At 44.0% G+C, this 16,098-nt stretch overlaps 1 protein-coding gene across 3 annotated transcripts; it reads right to left on the bottom strand.

Moving 5' to 3' along the window:
• Positions 1–9,782: 9,782 nt before the first annotated feature.
• LOC117449446 (serine/threonine-protein phosphatase 4 regulatory subunit 2-A-like) lies at positions 9,783–15,704 on the bottom strand. 3 transcript variants are annotated; one of them, XM_034087135.1, is made up of 9 exons: positions 15,594–15,704; positions 14,835–14,916; positions 14,507–14,677; positions 13,030–13,123; positions 12,878–12,915; positions 12,630–12,704; positions 12,257–12,406; positions 11,596–11,876; positions 9,783–10,954 (listed from the first exon to the last, which is right to left on the bottom strand). In XM_034087135.1, the coding sequence occupies exons 1-9, from the start codon at positions 15,625–15,627 to the stop codon at positions 10,656–10,658; spliced, it is 1,224 nt and encodes a 407-aa protein (XP_033943026.1). In that variant the 5' UTR covers positions 15,628–15,704; the 3' UTR covers positions 9,783–10,655. The 3 variants fall into 3 exon arrangements, with proteins under 3 accessions (XP_033943026.1, XP_033943027.1, XP_033943029.1); XM_034087136.1 differs by having other exon boundaries at positions 14,507–14,702; positions 15,594–15,681; XM_034087138.1 differs by lacking the exon at positions 12,630–12,704.
• Between the last annotated feature and the right edge of the window lie 394 nt (positions 15,705–16,098).

Consider the following 16,098-nt stretch of genomic DNA (forward strand, 5'->3'; position numbering starts at 1 on the left):
AACACAGAAATACATAAATAAATACATTTAAGTGAACGTAAATGTAGAAATATATTAAAGATTATAATAATGTGTGTTCTGTTTTATTCTCAACTTGTATGTATGTATTTATTTATACATTCATTGATTTTTTTCCATATTTACTTTATGTATCTATTTATTGCCATATTTATTTATTCATGTTTTTATTCATACATTTATTTATGCATTTATACTTACGTCATGTTCCGTCCTCCATAACCACCACCATCCTGAGAATTCGTCTGAACATCCTAAATCAGTAAAAACACCATGTGGCGGCTTCATTCATGTTTATTGAACCCCGTTATTTACTTTCATGGCACAAGAAAATATCTGTAGCATCTATTAATTACAGACAAATAAAGAGCTGTGTAGTGGAGAGTTAGAGATAACTCAGTGTTGGCACTAGTTTTGTGTCTATCACTAGGTTCACCCAGGTGTGTCGGCCAGAACACCACTTAAGGCCAAAGGTCCAGAATAGAGGAAATGAGGAGCTAAGATGAGGCTTGACTTCTTTACTTATTTAGGCAGACATACAGATATTTGTCTGTGTGTGGTTTTTCGTTAATTTACGCACACAATACAAAACTTAAGACGGCCTAACTTTCCTGCAACTACTGACGCACATTATCCTCTGATGTGTGACGTCATCCAAACCACGTGGGTTAGCCCCTCCCCACTATGAAGGCACAACTTAACAGGTATCAACTCTGTATAATAAAATAATATATATATATATATCAATAACTATAACTTTGGGGCCTTTTCTATAGCCGCCCCCAAATGTATATAATACATTTGCTCATCAATAAAAGGAAACAAAGTCCTAAGGCTTGGATGTGATGGCAGGAGTAGAACTGTCCTCATCTTCTCCAGATGGAAGTGCAGGGAGGACCACCAGTCTGGCAACTGGCCGGGTGTAGACTCTCTCCTTGACCTTCACGTCGGCAGACCTTATATGTCCGTCGCTCCTTGGATGCGTCTTGACAACTGTCCCTATGGGCCATAGGGCTCTTGGAAGATGCGGATCAGCGATCATCACCACGGCGTCCTCCTTGATGTCGGCAGGTGTAGCTTGCCACTTCTGACAAGCTTGAAGACTTGGCAAGTGTTTCCAACGGCGGCAACTTATGAGCTCGCTCTCCGGATAGACTACCTGGGGTAGTGAACCATCTGGCCGGCCGCCCCATTAGAAGAACATTAGGAGTCACTGGATCTGGGTCGCTGGCATCTGAAGACACATAACCCAAGGGCTTACTGTTGAGGATCCCCTCCACCTCAGTGAGTACAGTGCTAAGCACTTCTTCTGGGACCGGTTGAGCACCGACCGTGGCATACAGGGCACTCTTAACCGAGCGTATCTCTCTCTCCCACACACCTCCAAAATGGGGAGCTGCTGGGGGGTTAAAGTGAAAGGCAATCTTCTGTGGTGCAAGAATCTGCTGTAGGTCGGGAACCATGTCCTTGAAGGCCTCATTTAGTTCTCTCTCACCTCCTTTGAAGTTTGTCCCCTGGTCCGAGAACAGCTCTGCAGGTGTACCTCTGCGGGCAATAAACCGACGAAGGGCCATCAGGAATGCATCATAACTAATGGCGGTAAGGAGGTCCAAGTACACCGCTCTGGTGGTGAGGCACTTGAAGATGATTCCCCATCTCTTCTCTAAGCGTCGACCCACCTTGACCTGGAAAGGCCCAAAGCAGGCCATGCCCGTAGAAAAGAAAGGAGGCTTGAATAGGCGCAGACGGGCTGCTGGAAGGTCAGCCATCTTGGGTACCGCTGGTTTGGCCCTCCATCGCTGACAGTCAGCACAGGAGTGCTGGTAGCGCCGAACTGCCTCACGCCCTCTCAAGATCCAGAAGTAGCGTGGTAACTCAGCGAACACCCTCTCTGGGCCGGGATGGTGTAAACGGCTGTCAAAGTCTTGGATCAGAAGCTTAGTCATCCAATGACCTGGGTCTAGGATGATAGGGTGAAGAGCTGTCAGTTCCAGGTCTTCTGCCCGACGTAGTCTTCCTCCAACATGGATGAGTTCTCCACTCTCATCTAACTCCGGAGACAGAGTAAGGAGTCGACTGCTTCGAAGAACTGGCTTACCAGCTTTCAGTAGGCTGCACTCTTGTGGGAAGCTATCCCTCTGAACCCACTGGAAGATCAACCGCTCAGCTTGACCAAAGTCTTCAGCAGTAGGGGGGGTCGTTGGATTTGGCCGCCCCATGCAGCTCCAGTACTGTCACCTCCAGCAACTCCTTCCAGGAGTTGGGATGACTGGGGTCTGCAATAGGCTGACTTGATGCTACTGCGGTGACTCCACAGAAAGTAGACTTGCGCAGCTCTGAGGCATCTTCTGTTTGGTGAATGGCTGGATCCTCTGGCCACGAGTCTGGACTCAGCAGGAGAAAGGGGGGTCCCTGGCTCCATCTATTGGTCTCTGTGAGCTCCTTCAGCTTCTTACCACGTGTCGCGTCATCTGCTGAGTTCCTTGCGGAATCAACGTACCTCCAGTCCTTCCAGTGAGTGCAGCACAGAGTTCCAGTCGGGGCATGGAGTGGAAGCGCCATCAGGAACGACAGGTACACAATACCATGTCGGTCAGTAGTTCGAAGGTACGCCACCGAGCCGTAAGCTTCTTCCGAGGCATCACAGAATATGTGCACCTCTCTCTGTAGAGCGGAGATGTCAACTTCCTTTGGTAGGTATGGCCGGGGCAGGTTGACCTGAGGCAGGACTTGTAGTTCTTCCTCCCAGACTTTCCATTGCCGTAGAAGCTCTTGAGGTAGCAGCGGGTCATCCCATCCACGATGTTTATCCCATAGGTGCTTGACGAGTACTTTTGCCCTGGTTGTGTAGGGTAAGATGAACCCTAGGGGGTCGTACTGACTTGCCAGCACTTTGTAGATGTTGCGCATCGTGATTTCACCATAATCCACGGGACGATGCTTGTAGCCCATGATATCCTTTTGGAAGAGCCAGCTCAGTCCTAGAGTGGATTCTGGGACATCTGTCTTGTTCTGAGCCAGCCATAGCTCAACACTGGTAGAGCGACTCTCTTCTGGTAGGTGACTGATGACCTCTGGTTGATTGCTGGCCCATTGACGCAGCTCGAAGCCTGCAGATGCTAGGATGGCTCGTAACTTGTCAACCAGGTGCCTCGCCTCAGCAATGGTGGGGACGCTCTGTAGGTAGTTGTCTACATAAAAGCACTTCTCGACTGAGCTCCTCACCTCTTCCTCTGGCTGACTATGGTCGATGACGTGGCGCCGAAGGGCAAACGTAGCACAGCAGGGGCTACACGTCGTTCCAAAAGGTATCACTTGCCACTCGTACACCGCAGGAGGATCTTGACTGCTGTCTCGCCAAACAAATCTGAGCAGGTCTCGATCTTCTGGGAGTCGAACCTGGTGGAACGTGCCCTTGATATCTCCACTGATTGCTACTGCATGCTCTCGGAAGCGTAGCGGGACTCCGAGGAGAGATGCTCCTAAGGTCGGCCCAGGCAACAGATAGTCATTGAGATTTTGCCCTCGAAACTGAAATGAGCAGTTGAACACCAGTCTGTTCTTGCCATTATGGCTTACCATGTGGTGAGGAATGTACCACGACTCACAACCTTCCTCTACTGGTACTTCAGGGTCACACTTGATGACAGAGCCTGCCTTGATCAGCTTTTCCATCTCCACTTTGTAGGCTTCAGCCTGCATAGGGATCTTGGCCAATCTCCTTTCTATATTCCGTAGACTGTGCATGACGGCTTCTTTAGTAGCTTGAAGGAGTGGCATGTCTTTCCGGCGTAGCAGCGGGGTGGCATAACGGAGTTAACCTGTCGTTAACCTGTACTCTGATGGTTTTGGTCTCCAGGGTACCGATGGCCTCTTGGTCCTCCCTCGAACGTGTGACTAGTTTCTCGCTTCTGAAAGGAAGAGTGTCGACCTGCCACAACATCTCGACATGCTTCATCAGCTCGCTCACTTGTGGTGATACTGATGTGAAAAGGCACTGCTGTGGTTGTGCGAGATGATAGACAACACTGGCTGGACCTTGCAGCGCCCAGCCTAGCCTCGTGTGAATGGCAGCCGGTCCTCCTTTTGGTTCCAACCTGACTGGTTCAATGGGGGTGATGAGATGTGGGTGGTCACTTCCAAGGAGAAGCAGAGGCTTCACATTTGTGAGGGTCCGGATGGGAAGGCCAATGAGGTGCTTATACTTCTCCCGGAGTTGCTCCATAGGGTAGGTATGATCTGCTAGTCCAATGTGAGCAGTGGTGAAAGCACCAGTAATCTTGAACCTGGTCTTCGGTTTAGCAGGAGAGGAAATGGAGAAGGAGACTGATGCACCGCGAAGGGTCTGCACATCCTGTCTGATTGTGCGTAGTGGCAAGTCCTCTGGGGTCCCTTGCACACCTAACTTCTCTACCGCCTCTGGCAGCAGCATAGTTCTCTCTGAACCGTCATCCAGTATGGCATAGGTGTTGATGAATCGATCCTTATAATGGATGCGAACTTTGACGACTTTCAGAAGGACTTGACTGCCTTCAGCGGGTCTGTCCAGGTACAGTACCTCAGTCGTGGCCCTCATGCCATGGTTCTGCGAGGTTGGTGCTGAGTCTGTCTCCTTAGGTGGCCTCAAGTTCACATCATGTAGCATCTGGAGATGTTTCCCTTGGCAGAGGCCACATGTCTTCTTTAAGTTGCACTGCGCTGCCTGGTTCGGCCGTGCACAGCGCCAACACCTCATATTGGTTCTTATCCATGCTGTCAGCTGTTCTTTGTTCAGCTTGGTTACTGCTGTACACTGACTGAGATAGTGGTCCTCATTATTACAGTACGGACAGTATGGCTTACTCTTGTTCCCTTTGAAGGAGTTACCTGGAACTTGAGAGTCTGGTTTCTTCCAAATGTCCTTGGCACCATGGAGCACAGTGGTGTGGTGCTTGCCCTGCCGTCCCTCAGGTCTGGATGATGACTCCCACGATCCCTTCACAGCTAACTGTCCTTCGGAGTCCTGGCACCAGGACTCATATTTCAGCCACTCTGCGAGATCTATAAGGTTGTGAGTTCTTGAGCCCTGACGGAACATGCAGCGGCGGAAATCTGCTCTCTGTTCAGGCGGCAGCTTACTCAGCAGATGAGCAACATGTGAACCACACTGTAGCTCCACTTCTCCCTCAGACCCTATGGTTCTCAGCATTCCCACTAATGACTGGATCTGAAGAGCAAACTTCTCGAAGGCAGCAACGTCTCCCCGCTTAATGTCCGGTGAGTCCATCACAGCAGCAATACGCTTCAGCGCTATCTGATGTGGTTGGCCAAACTTATCGTTCAGGGCAGCCATAGTGTCTGAGAAGGGCGTTGGAGAGTTGAGGTAAGCATCTGCTATTAACCTGGCTTCTTCTAGTTGCAGGTGATCCACCAACACCTGATACTTGAACAGCTCTGTTGCACTGGGCGGTAGGAGGTTCTCCAAGGAGATCTTGAGCCGAGCAAACTCACTTGGGTCTCGACTTGAGAAGTTGCAGATTGTTGGGCGTGGTCCATGGTAACCTGGCTCTGATATGAGGGCAGGTCTGGAGGGCAGTGGCTGTGTCCATGACCTTTGTGGATGAGGCTGCGGTGGGGGAACTGGGTTACTGCTATGCTCACTCCTGTGACCACCATAAACTTGGTACTTCGGCTCATTTGAAGCCAAACTGGGTGGTCGCGGTGACAGCTTAGCAGGCTGGTACCAGGGAGTTGAATAATCAGCGTAGTTCTCCCATGACCACGTAGCAGGAAGGGCACCATGTGCTGAGTGCTGTACATGTTGCTGACCCACAGACGGCTGAGTCACTGGAGCTGGAACTACTTCTTCCTTCGGTGGAAGCTCATCTGGTCTCCCGTTGGGGTGATGAGGCGTTATATAGTCGCCAGGCAGTAACTCTCCACTTACTGGGTCAGGCCATGGTGGTGGTGCAGGCCAATCATCCTCATCCTCACTATTGGGTTCGCCTACAAACGGTGCCGGTGGCTGCATCACCGTTAACTCTGGCTTGTTGCCATGTAGTGATGGGGTCTGAAGGTTACGGACAGTATCCACCAACTGTCTCATGTCTGCTCGCAGTGCTTTGAGCTCATCTATATCTGATGACATACGTCGCTGTGTCTGCTGAAGTAGAAACCTTTCTTGACGAATATTCTCCAGCTCTACTCTGTCATCCTCACGCGGAGGTCTGTAGTGCAGTGATGTAGGCAGGTGAGTAGAGTATTCTCTAAACCGATCCCTCTGCTCTCTCTCTGGAAATAGCTGCTGGCTGCCAGCCCCATAGCTAAAGTCCATCTCCTGGAAATTAGCATCACGCCTGTTGAGGTGCCTTGGTGGGGGAGAGTCATTGGGGGAGGTGAGGGGGGTCATCCTGGCCTTACCCTCCAGATGAGAAGTCTCTTCTTCCTGTCGGTATCTCTGACTAATGTATCCTTGATGATCCACATCATAGTCTGCATATCGCGTTGGAAGGCGGGTTTGCCTTCTAGGACGTGCACCATAGGCCTCATACCCTGGTAATGGTTCCATCTCTGACGTAAACCTTGTGATCCGGCTCGAAGGACCATCAATGTAGTGGAGAGTTAGAGATAACTCAGTGTTGGCACTAGTTTTGTGTCTATCACTAGGTTCACCCAGGTGTGTGTTAGCCCCTCCCCACTATGAAGGCACAACTTAACAGGTATCAACTCTGTATAATAAAATAATATATATATATCAATAACTATAACTTCTTCTTCTTCTTTCGTATAACGTTAGATGTCCAACTCGGTGTCGTGTAGCCATGCCCGCATCTCTGGTCCTAGGTCGAAGAGGCTGGCTTCCGAGGGTGGTCTATATAAGGGGCAGATGGTGATTATATGGACAGTGGTCTGCTCAGGGTCACCGCACTCGCATGCCGCACTGTCCGCCAAGCCCCACGTCTTCATCGAGGTTTTAAAGCGACCGACCCCAGTTCGTAGACGGTTCAGAGTGGTCCACTGCCGGCGCGGTAGGTCGTCTCCTCCAATGGTGCCATCTCCTGGGTCCCAGATGTAACGGTGGATTCGGGAGGGCCCGGCTGACACCCACTCCTGCTTCCAAGCTGCTGCCAACCATGCATCTCTGGAGATGTCCTCAGAGGTGGAGTTGAGCATCTCTTGAGCTGCTATGTTGTAGGGGTGGCGGGACTTGAGTCTGTTTGGAGGTGCTGGAGTTATTGTGGTGTGGTGCAGGATGTGCCAGTCATACTTTTGTGCCTTCCTGGCCAGGGCGAGGGTGGCAGCCTCCCGTCGGAGGCCGGCCGGTGCTATTCCCGCGAGGACTGGCAAGAGGGACACAGGGGTAGGCTTTAAGCATCCAGTTATTATTCTGAGGGAGGTATTGATAGCCACGTCGACCTTTTTCGCATGAGGGCTTCTGCTCCAGACTGGAGCGCAGTATTCCGCTACAGAGAAGACCAGGGCTTGAGTGGATATTCGCACTATAACTTTGGGGCCTTTTCTACAAGCTGTGTAAAACCGTAGGTAAATATGGTCAAATCTAATATTATCAAAGTGTTGAACCTAAACCAATCAAAATAAAGAGGTTGCCCCTTAACAAGCGTTATTTTGTAAACAATGTCAGGCTAACTTTTGTCTTTTACATACAGAGAAACTGCAATATAACACAACACTGCATGTCCATCTGCAACATCATTTGACAAAATGGTGGTATGGAGACGACGACCATTGCACAGCCATGACACAAAACTTCCTTTTATCTGAGCACACATTACCCTTATCATCCCACAAAGCCATTACAGCAGCCTGACACAGACCCTTTGAATCATTCATGAAGCATTTTAAGCTGTCAGAAATCTGTGACAAACACTCACCATCTCCATGTTCATCGACCCGCTCAAATATCCGGTCAACCATTTGGTCTGGGGTCAGCAGATTGCATTTTTCAGCCAGCTTTCCTTGGCAGGCCTTTTTCAGTTGATAAATAGACTTTGAGGGACAGAAAATAAGTTACAAAAGCTTTTGCTCTCACTATATGTTATAGCATATCATTCATCGTATAAAGAAATATGCACGGATAAAAAAACGCATAGCTTTCAGTATGGGATTTATCTGCCAATCATTTCCTCAATAAATTGTTACTAAAATATTGAAGAACACACATCTGCAGCCTACTCGTTATCTTTTACATCAAAAAATCCCTTAAACGTGTGCACGAAGAGTCCCACTTTGGCATCTCATAACACATTTATCTGTGTATTATTCTTGCAGATGTGCCCATGGATGTATAATAAGAACGGCTGTGCCACGTCGATTTCCATGTCTGGGTCACTGTCCTCGCTCAGACGCCGACCCATTGAGGAAATCTTTTCTTCAAAGACTGAAATCATGTCTTACATTACATGAAACAGTTTGACCTTGGTGACTTTTAAAGCTTGCCTCTACATTACGACATCCACGGAGCCCTCAGCTATCTATCACACCAATTGTTACAACAAACTTAGTGCAAATGTTTCAAAATTATAGAAATAGTCCACACTAGTGGAATTGTTATTGTAGTCAGGAGGACTGTTATGGATCACATTATAAAGGATTGGAAATGGCTCAAATCATTTAGTTCACAGACAGATCATGAGTGGATTTCTTTGTGGCCCTACTTCCTACTTAAGCTAGAAAATACATCTGTTAGCTTTGTATAAACCCACAAACGTTATGAATATATGTTTGCACAGTATGTCTAAAGACTTGGTGGTGTTTGATGTTAAAGACGCTAAAGTAAACTCGGGTTTCACACAGGCCAAGAGTCTTGTTATCCGTGACAGCTTTGACCTTCATAAGCCATGTTATTTTCGGCTACCCTGATTACTGTTTACCCGACTGCTGCAGTCTCACTGAAGCCTATAATAAATGTAGCTAAATTCACTGATGAGGGGTATTACAACTAGGCACCAAGAGGGTAATTATATGTTTTAGGAAGATGGGTGGAAACATCCAGAAAGTATTTCAGTGTTGGTCAACAAATGACTCAATGGAAATTTGGAAATACCTGCATTGACATAACAATATGAGTGTCATTGTTAGTGGTTGTCACTGTTGACAGGCGAGAGCTTGGACTGGTCTAATACCTTCCTCTGCTGACGACAGGATATAAGTGTCAAGGCTATATGAGGTGTCACTAGATATTTTTTTCAAGTGATTATTATTATTCTCACGTACAATTACTATATATATATATATATATATATCAAAGCAGGTTTAATTTGAGCTTGTTAACCAACCTAGTGTAGCGTATTAGCATCAACACATTTATCAGATAAGCAACCAACATCATAAAGCAAAGCATCGGAAAGGTTTGTACCAGATGGCTCTACATTAAAAATCAGGAGACCATTATAATTCAACCTCAGGGATTCATGAATGTGTGTACATTAGGCATGTTAGCTTCATAACTTTAAATATAAAAAAGCTCATTATGCATGTTGCTCATTATGGTATGGTGTGCAATCAGAACTTTAAAATATGTTGCAGTCAAAGTCCAGAAAAAGACAGATTAGTTTCACAGGTGAGCAGTCGGGAACATAGTGTTGGACAAGAGGATTTTTTGGGGGTGTTGAGTCGCCCATGTAGCTAAAGAGGTGGGACACCTCAAGCGTGGCTAAAGGCCAATCTAAATAATTCAGTGGCCCTCATTGGTCTGCAGTTATGAAACAAAACTGGATTTGCAAGTCAAGAAAAAAACACCTTAATATTAACCAAGCATACCACACTTTGAATTTTAGCATTTATTGCTTTCCACGAATACTATGATACAAGCTCAAGCACTCAATTTCCAGCAATTATCAGTGTTATGAAGGCAGTGGACATGTATAACAAGTCTACAAAAAGCCATTTACAGATGTGTACTGTAAAAATCCAAGCTATCAAAAGAGATATTTGTACAACTAAGGTATTACATACAGAAGGTGTAAAAGTACTTTGTGTTGTGTGACAGATTTTGATGCAGAAATGGACAAACCATTCATTTATAAAACCAAACTGGTGACTAGTGGCAATATTTTGTGTTTACATTGGCCGTTTAAAGTGAGAAAGCAAAACTATGACATTTCCACATCCTTCAAGGGGTTAATGAAAACAAGTGCGATTTAATTGAATAAGCAATACAAGTGCTTCATAGAAAATCTGACGTCTATGAAGTGTTGCTGCGCATTCTTAATGGGATGTGTTCATACACATTCATCAGAACAATAGTCAAAACAACTATGCCAAGGCCAAGACACAACTCAAAATGCTAAATGTATCTTTTTTGGAAATACATGCCAAAGGACTTAAGAGTAATGAAATTACGATACATAATTTATCAAGGTTAAATTATAATGCTTATATAAAAATCAATGAATAAAGGGTTAGAAAAAGTTTTAGTCAACAGTGAAAAAAATCTCCATAATCTTGAAATCCTTTCCTTCCAGTTTTACGACCAGCTGATGTGTAGACTTGAGTATTTGAAACTGAAAAGGACAAAAGATCGTTCAGTGAGGGATCTGAGGTCCGTCCTGGTCCTGAAGTCCACAGTGCTACAGTAAATACCCTTTGTGTGATATCATACAGTGTAAAAAAAAAGTCAGTTGTCAGGCGGCCTCAAGTTAGTCATTTTCCTCGTGCTCTGTTTCAGTCTTTGTAATGTTTGAACTGTCAGCGTTGCCCTCTGCTGAAAAGTCAGGTGAACTACTAGAAGAGGGGAGCTGCTTGTCGCCGGGGAGACCTTCTCCATCGCTGCTGCTGCTGCTGCTGCTCTCCGTATTTTCCTCCTCGACGCTTGGACTCTTCTCTGGTGGAGCCTCAGGTGGATCCACAGTGCTGTCCTCTGCCAGACGTGGGTCCTTTACCTTCTCAGACGATTCTTCTTCCCCTTCAGAAAGTCCCGTCTGTGTGCTGCTGGGCTCTGAGGACAAGAAGGGACAACATTAGGACTGCTGCTAACAGTCATCTTCATTATAGGTTAAAATGTAAAGATTTTATAGAATTACAGATGGCTTTACTTATGCATAAAGCAAAAAACAGAATACTGCCAGAAAAGATATAAAACTAAATTTGTTTTCATTTCAAAGGATGAGCGTCATAGGAGGAAATTACATGTTAGGCATCAGTTTGCACGCACTACTTTAAAGCAGATGTGTGTCTCTGTTGTTGGTGTACAGAAGTGGAATTCTTTGAAGTAAGAACATTTTTATGTTTAAGAAAATGTATAAAGAAAGCGTCATTAGTTTCAGTATTTGTAAGCAGCTGTGACTGAAAGAATATTGCTTTTATTTTACTTTATGGTTATTTCATTTTTTTTTTTTAAGAAGGGGCAGGTAAAATAAGATGTTCTTCTGCCTGCACCTTTCCACAATGTGCAAACAATCAAATTAAAAACCAGTATAACTGTACATGTTTTGTTTTAAAATAACTGCCATGTGTGGAATAAATAAATAATGAGTCATTCCTTTGTTTATATGTATAGGGAAAACCACAAACATACATATTTAAGAAGCTACTACCATATAATGTTTTCATTCATCCTTCAGAGAAGATCCCACTTACCACCATCGTCTGAAACAGTATGTGTTTTACAAGATGTTCCTCTTTTGTCTTCTGAGGACTCCGGTGTCTCTGTCGAGCTCTCTGACTCTTTACAACAAGAAGATTCCTTTTCTCCTAAACTTCCCGATTCATCCTCTTTCTTTTGGTCAAACTTAAGTCTCTTGACCTCACGTTTGTCAGCTTCAGAATCCTCCTCCTCCTCCTCCTCTTCCTCCCCCTCGGGGTGTTTGTTCTTTATCCCGCTGCTTGTTGTAACACCACCTGCTGATGGCGAGGAATCACTGCAGAGAGAACAGAAACACAGGGTATCAGTTTGTGAAATGATATACTTACTTTTAACGCAATAAGTAGCTCATATTCTGCATAGTCTTTTAATGATGGGGTCTTGAGAGCATGTGATTATGGACGTACGGGTTTGACAGATATCATCAGTGTTTCTGCATCCAAATAAACAATTTAACATAACGTCCTCCTTCTTTTTCACTATATATTTTTGCTGCATCCTGCGCTTGGCACCACCCAGTTTGAATTGTGATTGGTTTAAAGAAATACATAGGGGTTTTCTCCAGAATGTAAATGGTTGCGGCCACCTTTCTAGAGATTAGGGTGAGTTGGTACTAGTACACTTCACACTCATATGTACAACACTTTTTTCATTCACCTCCTAAGATGCTTCTCCGCCCCCTCTGTGGTTGGCTCTTGCCCTTTACTGATTGTACAGTCTGGGAGTCCGTTGGAGGAAAGTGAGGACGCCTGTGACAGCTTTGGTCTGGTGAGCGGTGTTGGTGTGTCCGGTCCATTTACATTTCGACTGCAATAACAAGAGGTCAGTTTAGAGTACCTTTTAGCCATCATTTCTCACACAATTCATATTACAAAATGGCAAATCAGCAGAAATAGTAAAAACCCAAAATGACAGGCAAGCTATATCCACCCTTACTGTGGCCTCATTCAACTTTCCACATGGTGGTGTGGTGTATGAGGCATATTTTATATTTGTGGAAGTCAATCATTGACAAATATGTGGCTCCCACCTGTCTGAATATAGAGAAGAGTTACCAGGAAACATCACTCCATTCATTCTGTTTACACTGGATGCCCCATTTTTCCTTCGAAAGAAGTAGAAAGGCACAACAAATACCAGCTGTTAATGGTCACTTTGTAATTGTGACTGAATCAACAAAGTCAAGGGAGCTGTCAATGTGCACCAGAAGCAGCGTTACAGAAGCACTGCGGGCAGCAGAGCAAAAGGGAGCAAAAGTGTAACAGCTGATGTACTTACTCTGATGCGGGGTACATAGAGCTGACCACCATTACATTCTGCAAAACATTAAAAAATATATAGTGTGTATTAGAATTTAATTCAAAGTTTCAAATAGTTCAAACTAAATGCATGAATATTGTTTATCTCTAGAAAAAACACTTATTTCTCACCTTCTCTAAACCCATGAGAAACTTGTGTGTCCCTGTGTAGTTGCGCTTGGGGTCCATAAGGAGTTCACATAGACGCTGGATGGTGAATGGGATTCTGGAAATGTGATCAAGGGATATCTTTAGGATTAGCAACACATAGCCGTTTTACAGCCAGCATCAACACTGCCAAATCCTGGCAGCGCTGAATGAGAAACAACTTGGATCGATCTGAACAGACTGGGTCACACATTATTTATGAATCTTGACTGTTTGTCTAGGGAGGGCGATCGACCGGTCGATCGCGGGGAGATTCACAGCAGTCCATTTTCACCAGGCCCAACAACAAGAGCAAGGCTGCTACCATAGCATCTTATCATGTCAGTTAGTTAAAGTTAAGTTAAAGCCTTTTATTGTCACTATACACAAAGTATAACGAGATGCAGAGTGCAACTCTGTCCCGGTGTGCAAAAAATATACAAACAAATACATAACACCAAAAAACACAGCAATAGGACATACAATCATACGGGGGAATAAATAGTTAAAAATATTGACATAAAAAAATAGTATATAAAGTGCATTAAAAGTGTGTGTATGTGTGAGAATGGTTACAGTTATTATTATGTGTGGTGGTCACGTTCTTGCGAAACACATGAAATCTTTCAAAGACGGCAAAGTTGTGAAAGAAGCATTCCTGGAGGCTGCCGACGCGCTTTTTGGGGACAGTAAAAATAACAGAAGCATTTCAACAGGTTTTTGATATAATAAAAACTCAAGTTGGATACCATTATTAATCAGCTGTAAGTTTTAGTTTGTTTGAACTTATTCATTATAATTATTGTACAACATGGTATAAGAATGCAAACTTAAATTGATTATAGTCTATTATCAATTCAGGTTAAGAAACTAGTGTTGCTTGCATCCTATTTTAAAAAAGGCATTTCTTTTTATTCTCTACTAAAATGCAACAAAAAAGGGGTTGATTCTATTCATTTTGTCTTTTTTATTGCACTTTGGCAGCAGATTCCTGTGTAGCTTCAGATCTGAGTTGTCTTATTAGTAAGCCTAATTTGAATGGCAAAGAAAGGGTTCAGCGTCTATTCTTTTTTTCCTGTGTCATATGTGGCAGCACTGTTCAATGTTTCTTGAAAACATTACCCACTGTAGTATGTGACGTGTGAATAAACTCCAACTCTGTATCAACAACACTGTTGTGCAACTTCAGTTAAATACTTGTATGTGTGTAGATTAGAAAGAGGTAAGATAAAGGATCTGCAGTATTTTATGGAGTATTAATCGTACGAAGGTCAGTTTTATACAAGTAGAAGTGTGTATTTACCTGGTAGTAGGCTGTCAGTAATGGCTATACTACGCCTCTCTATTTGGACTGGTAGACTGGCAACTTTAAAAGTAGCTCTCGGTTCAAAAAGGGTTGGGCACCCCTGGTCTATAGGGTTGCTTGCAGTTTGTAAAGTGGCTTATTATCAGCTTTACTCACCCATGGTAACCATCCACTATTTTTAAGATCCTCATCTTCATCTCTTCGAAGGGAACATAGTCCACATTGGGATTATGTGGCGCTCTATGTTCCGGTGTTGAAGCGTGGAAATCATCCATGACTTTTTCCAATTTAAACACAAAGTACGTTTTGAACTGCGACCATGAGATCCTGGAAAAATATTGGAAATGCAAGACTGCATGTCATACCGAAAAAATGAAAAGTTTTGGAAAGAATTAAACAAAAAGCTTGATAAGAATCAGAATGAGTCCAACAGGCAGGTTTCTCATACAGTAGATCTGATGTCTGTGTGTGAATTACTACTCACATTGGTTGCCCCGTCTTGGCAACATGACCCAAGAATTGCTCTAGTTCAGGACAGGTCTCATTCTTGCCTTTCTTCTCAAATTCTGTAAGTGCCCACATGCAAAATAACAACAACATAGTTAATAAGTTGGACCAAAGATTGTTTTACCTGTATTAACATTAACCTAAAAGTGGAACTTTTAAAAAACAAGCCAGAAGCCCGTTCTGCAATTAGATATGAATTTGTTCTGGAAATTATTCTGCAAAACTGTTAAACCACATTTCATTTCATGCTACTTCAGGCATATTGATTCTACTCTTACAATGATCAAATTATTGTCGTGTCAATTACTTAGTGAATAATTTGCTGGAGAGGCAAGGAAAACAAGTTAAACACAACATCATATAATCGTCAAACACCAATTTGAGTTTCCTAACTGGAAAGTTCTTGCAAAAGTTGGTCAAGTTAGCTTGTGTTTTGTGATGCTACCCAGCTAGCTGTTTACATCATCTATCAATCCGGTAATAAATAGGTCAAAAGTGTAGCAAGCAGTGAATGTATTTCCTGCGGAGAATAACATTACACTAACTAGGCCATGCAGAGACAGATCAGATTGTCCCTAGGTGCTTATTCTCAACGCTAATCGCTGTTAGTAAGCTAAATTACGGTAATGCACGTAATGTATTTAGCAAGCATTAAGGCATTCTTTCAAGGCATAACAACACATTTCAAAATCATTCACAAAAACATAGCCTTTGTTTAAATAACTGTAAATATTACCTTGAAACGCCTCCAATAACGCGTCGATGTCCATAGCTGTATCCAGTCACAGGCAGGAAATACTTGCTAGTTAGCAGTAGCATGTAGCAACCCAACAAAGCTGCTGGTAGGGCGGACTGCGCATGTCACAACACGACGTATTCACATGAACAGAAGATTGCAGTTCAACCTCAGATCATGGATTTTTCTTTTTTTATGAAAGAACATGTATGAACATCGTATCATTTGTGTACACAAACATTCACATCAGGGGTAGACATATAAAGTCAAACGAAATTACATTAAATAAATACATTCTCATAAAGAAAAATATAATAATACAGTTATTAATACAAAATTCATTTAAATATATGTTACATAATTAGTTTTTTCATCATACTGTTTTTAATAGTGATACTATGTTGTTGTAATGCTTGGTGAGATCATGGATGACAACTGGAGCGTGACCCCGTTCATTCCTATGAAAGTTGCTCAGTGGCGATAAGCCAAAATAGCCTGCCTTTCG

This window comes from Pseudochaenichthys georgianus, chromosome 7 (genome assembly GCF_902827115.2).
Source record: "Pseudochaenichthys georgianus chromosome 7, fPseGeo1.2, whole genome shotgun sequence".
In the NCBI taxonomy this organism is placed as follows: Eukaryota; Metazoa; Chordata; class Actinopteri; order Perciformes; family Channichthyidae; genus Pseudochaenichthys; species Pseudochaenichthys georgianus.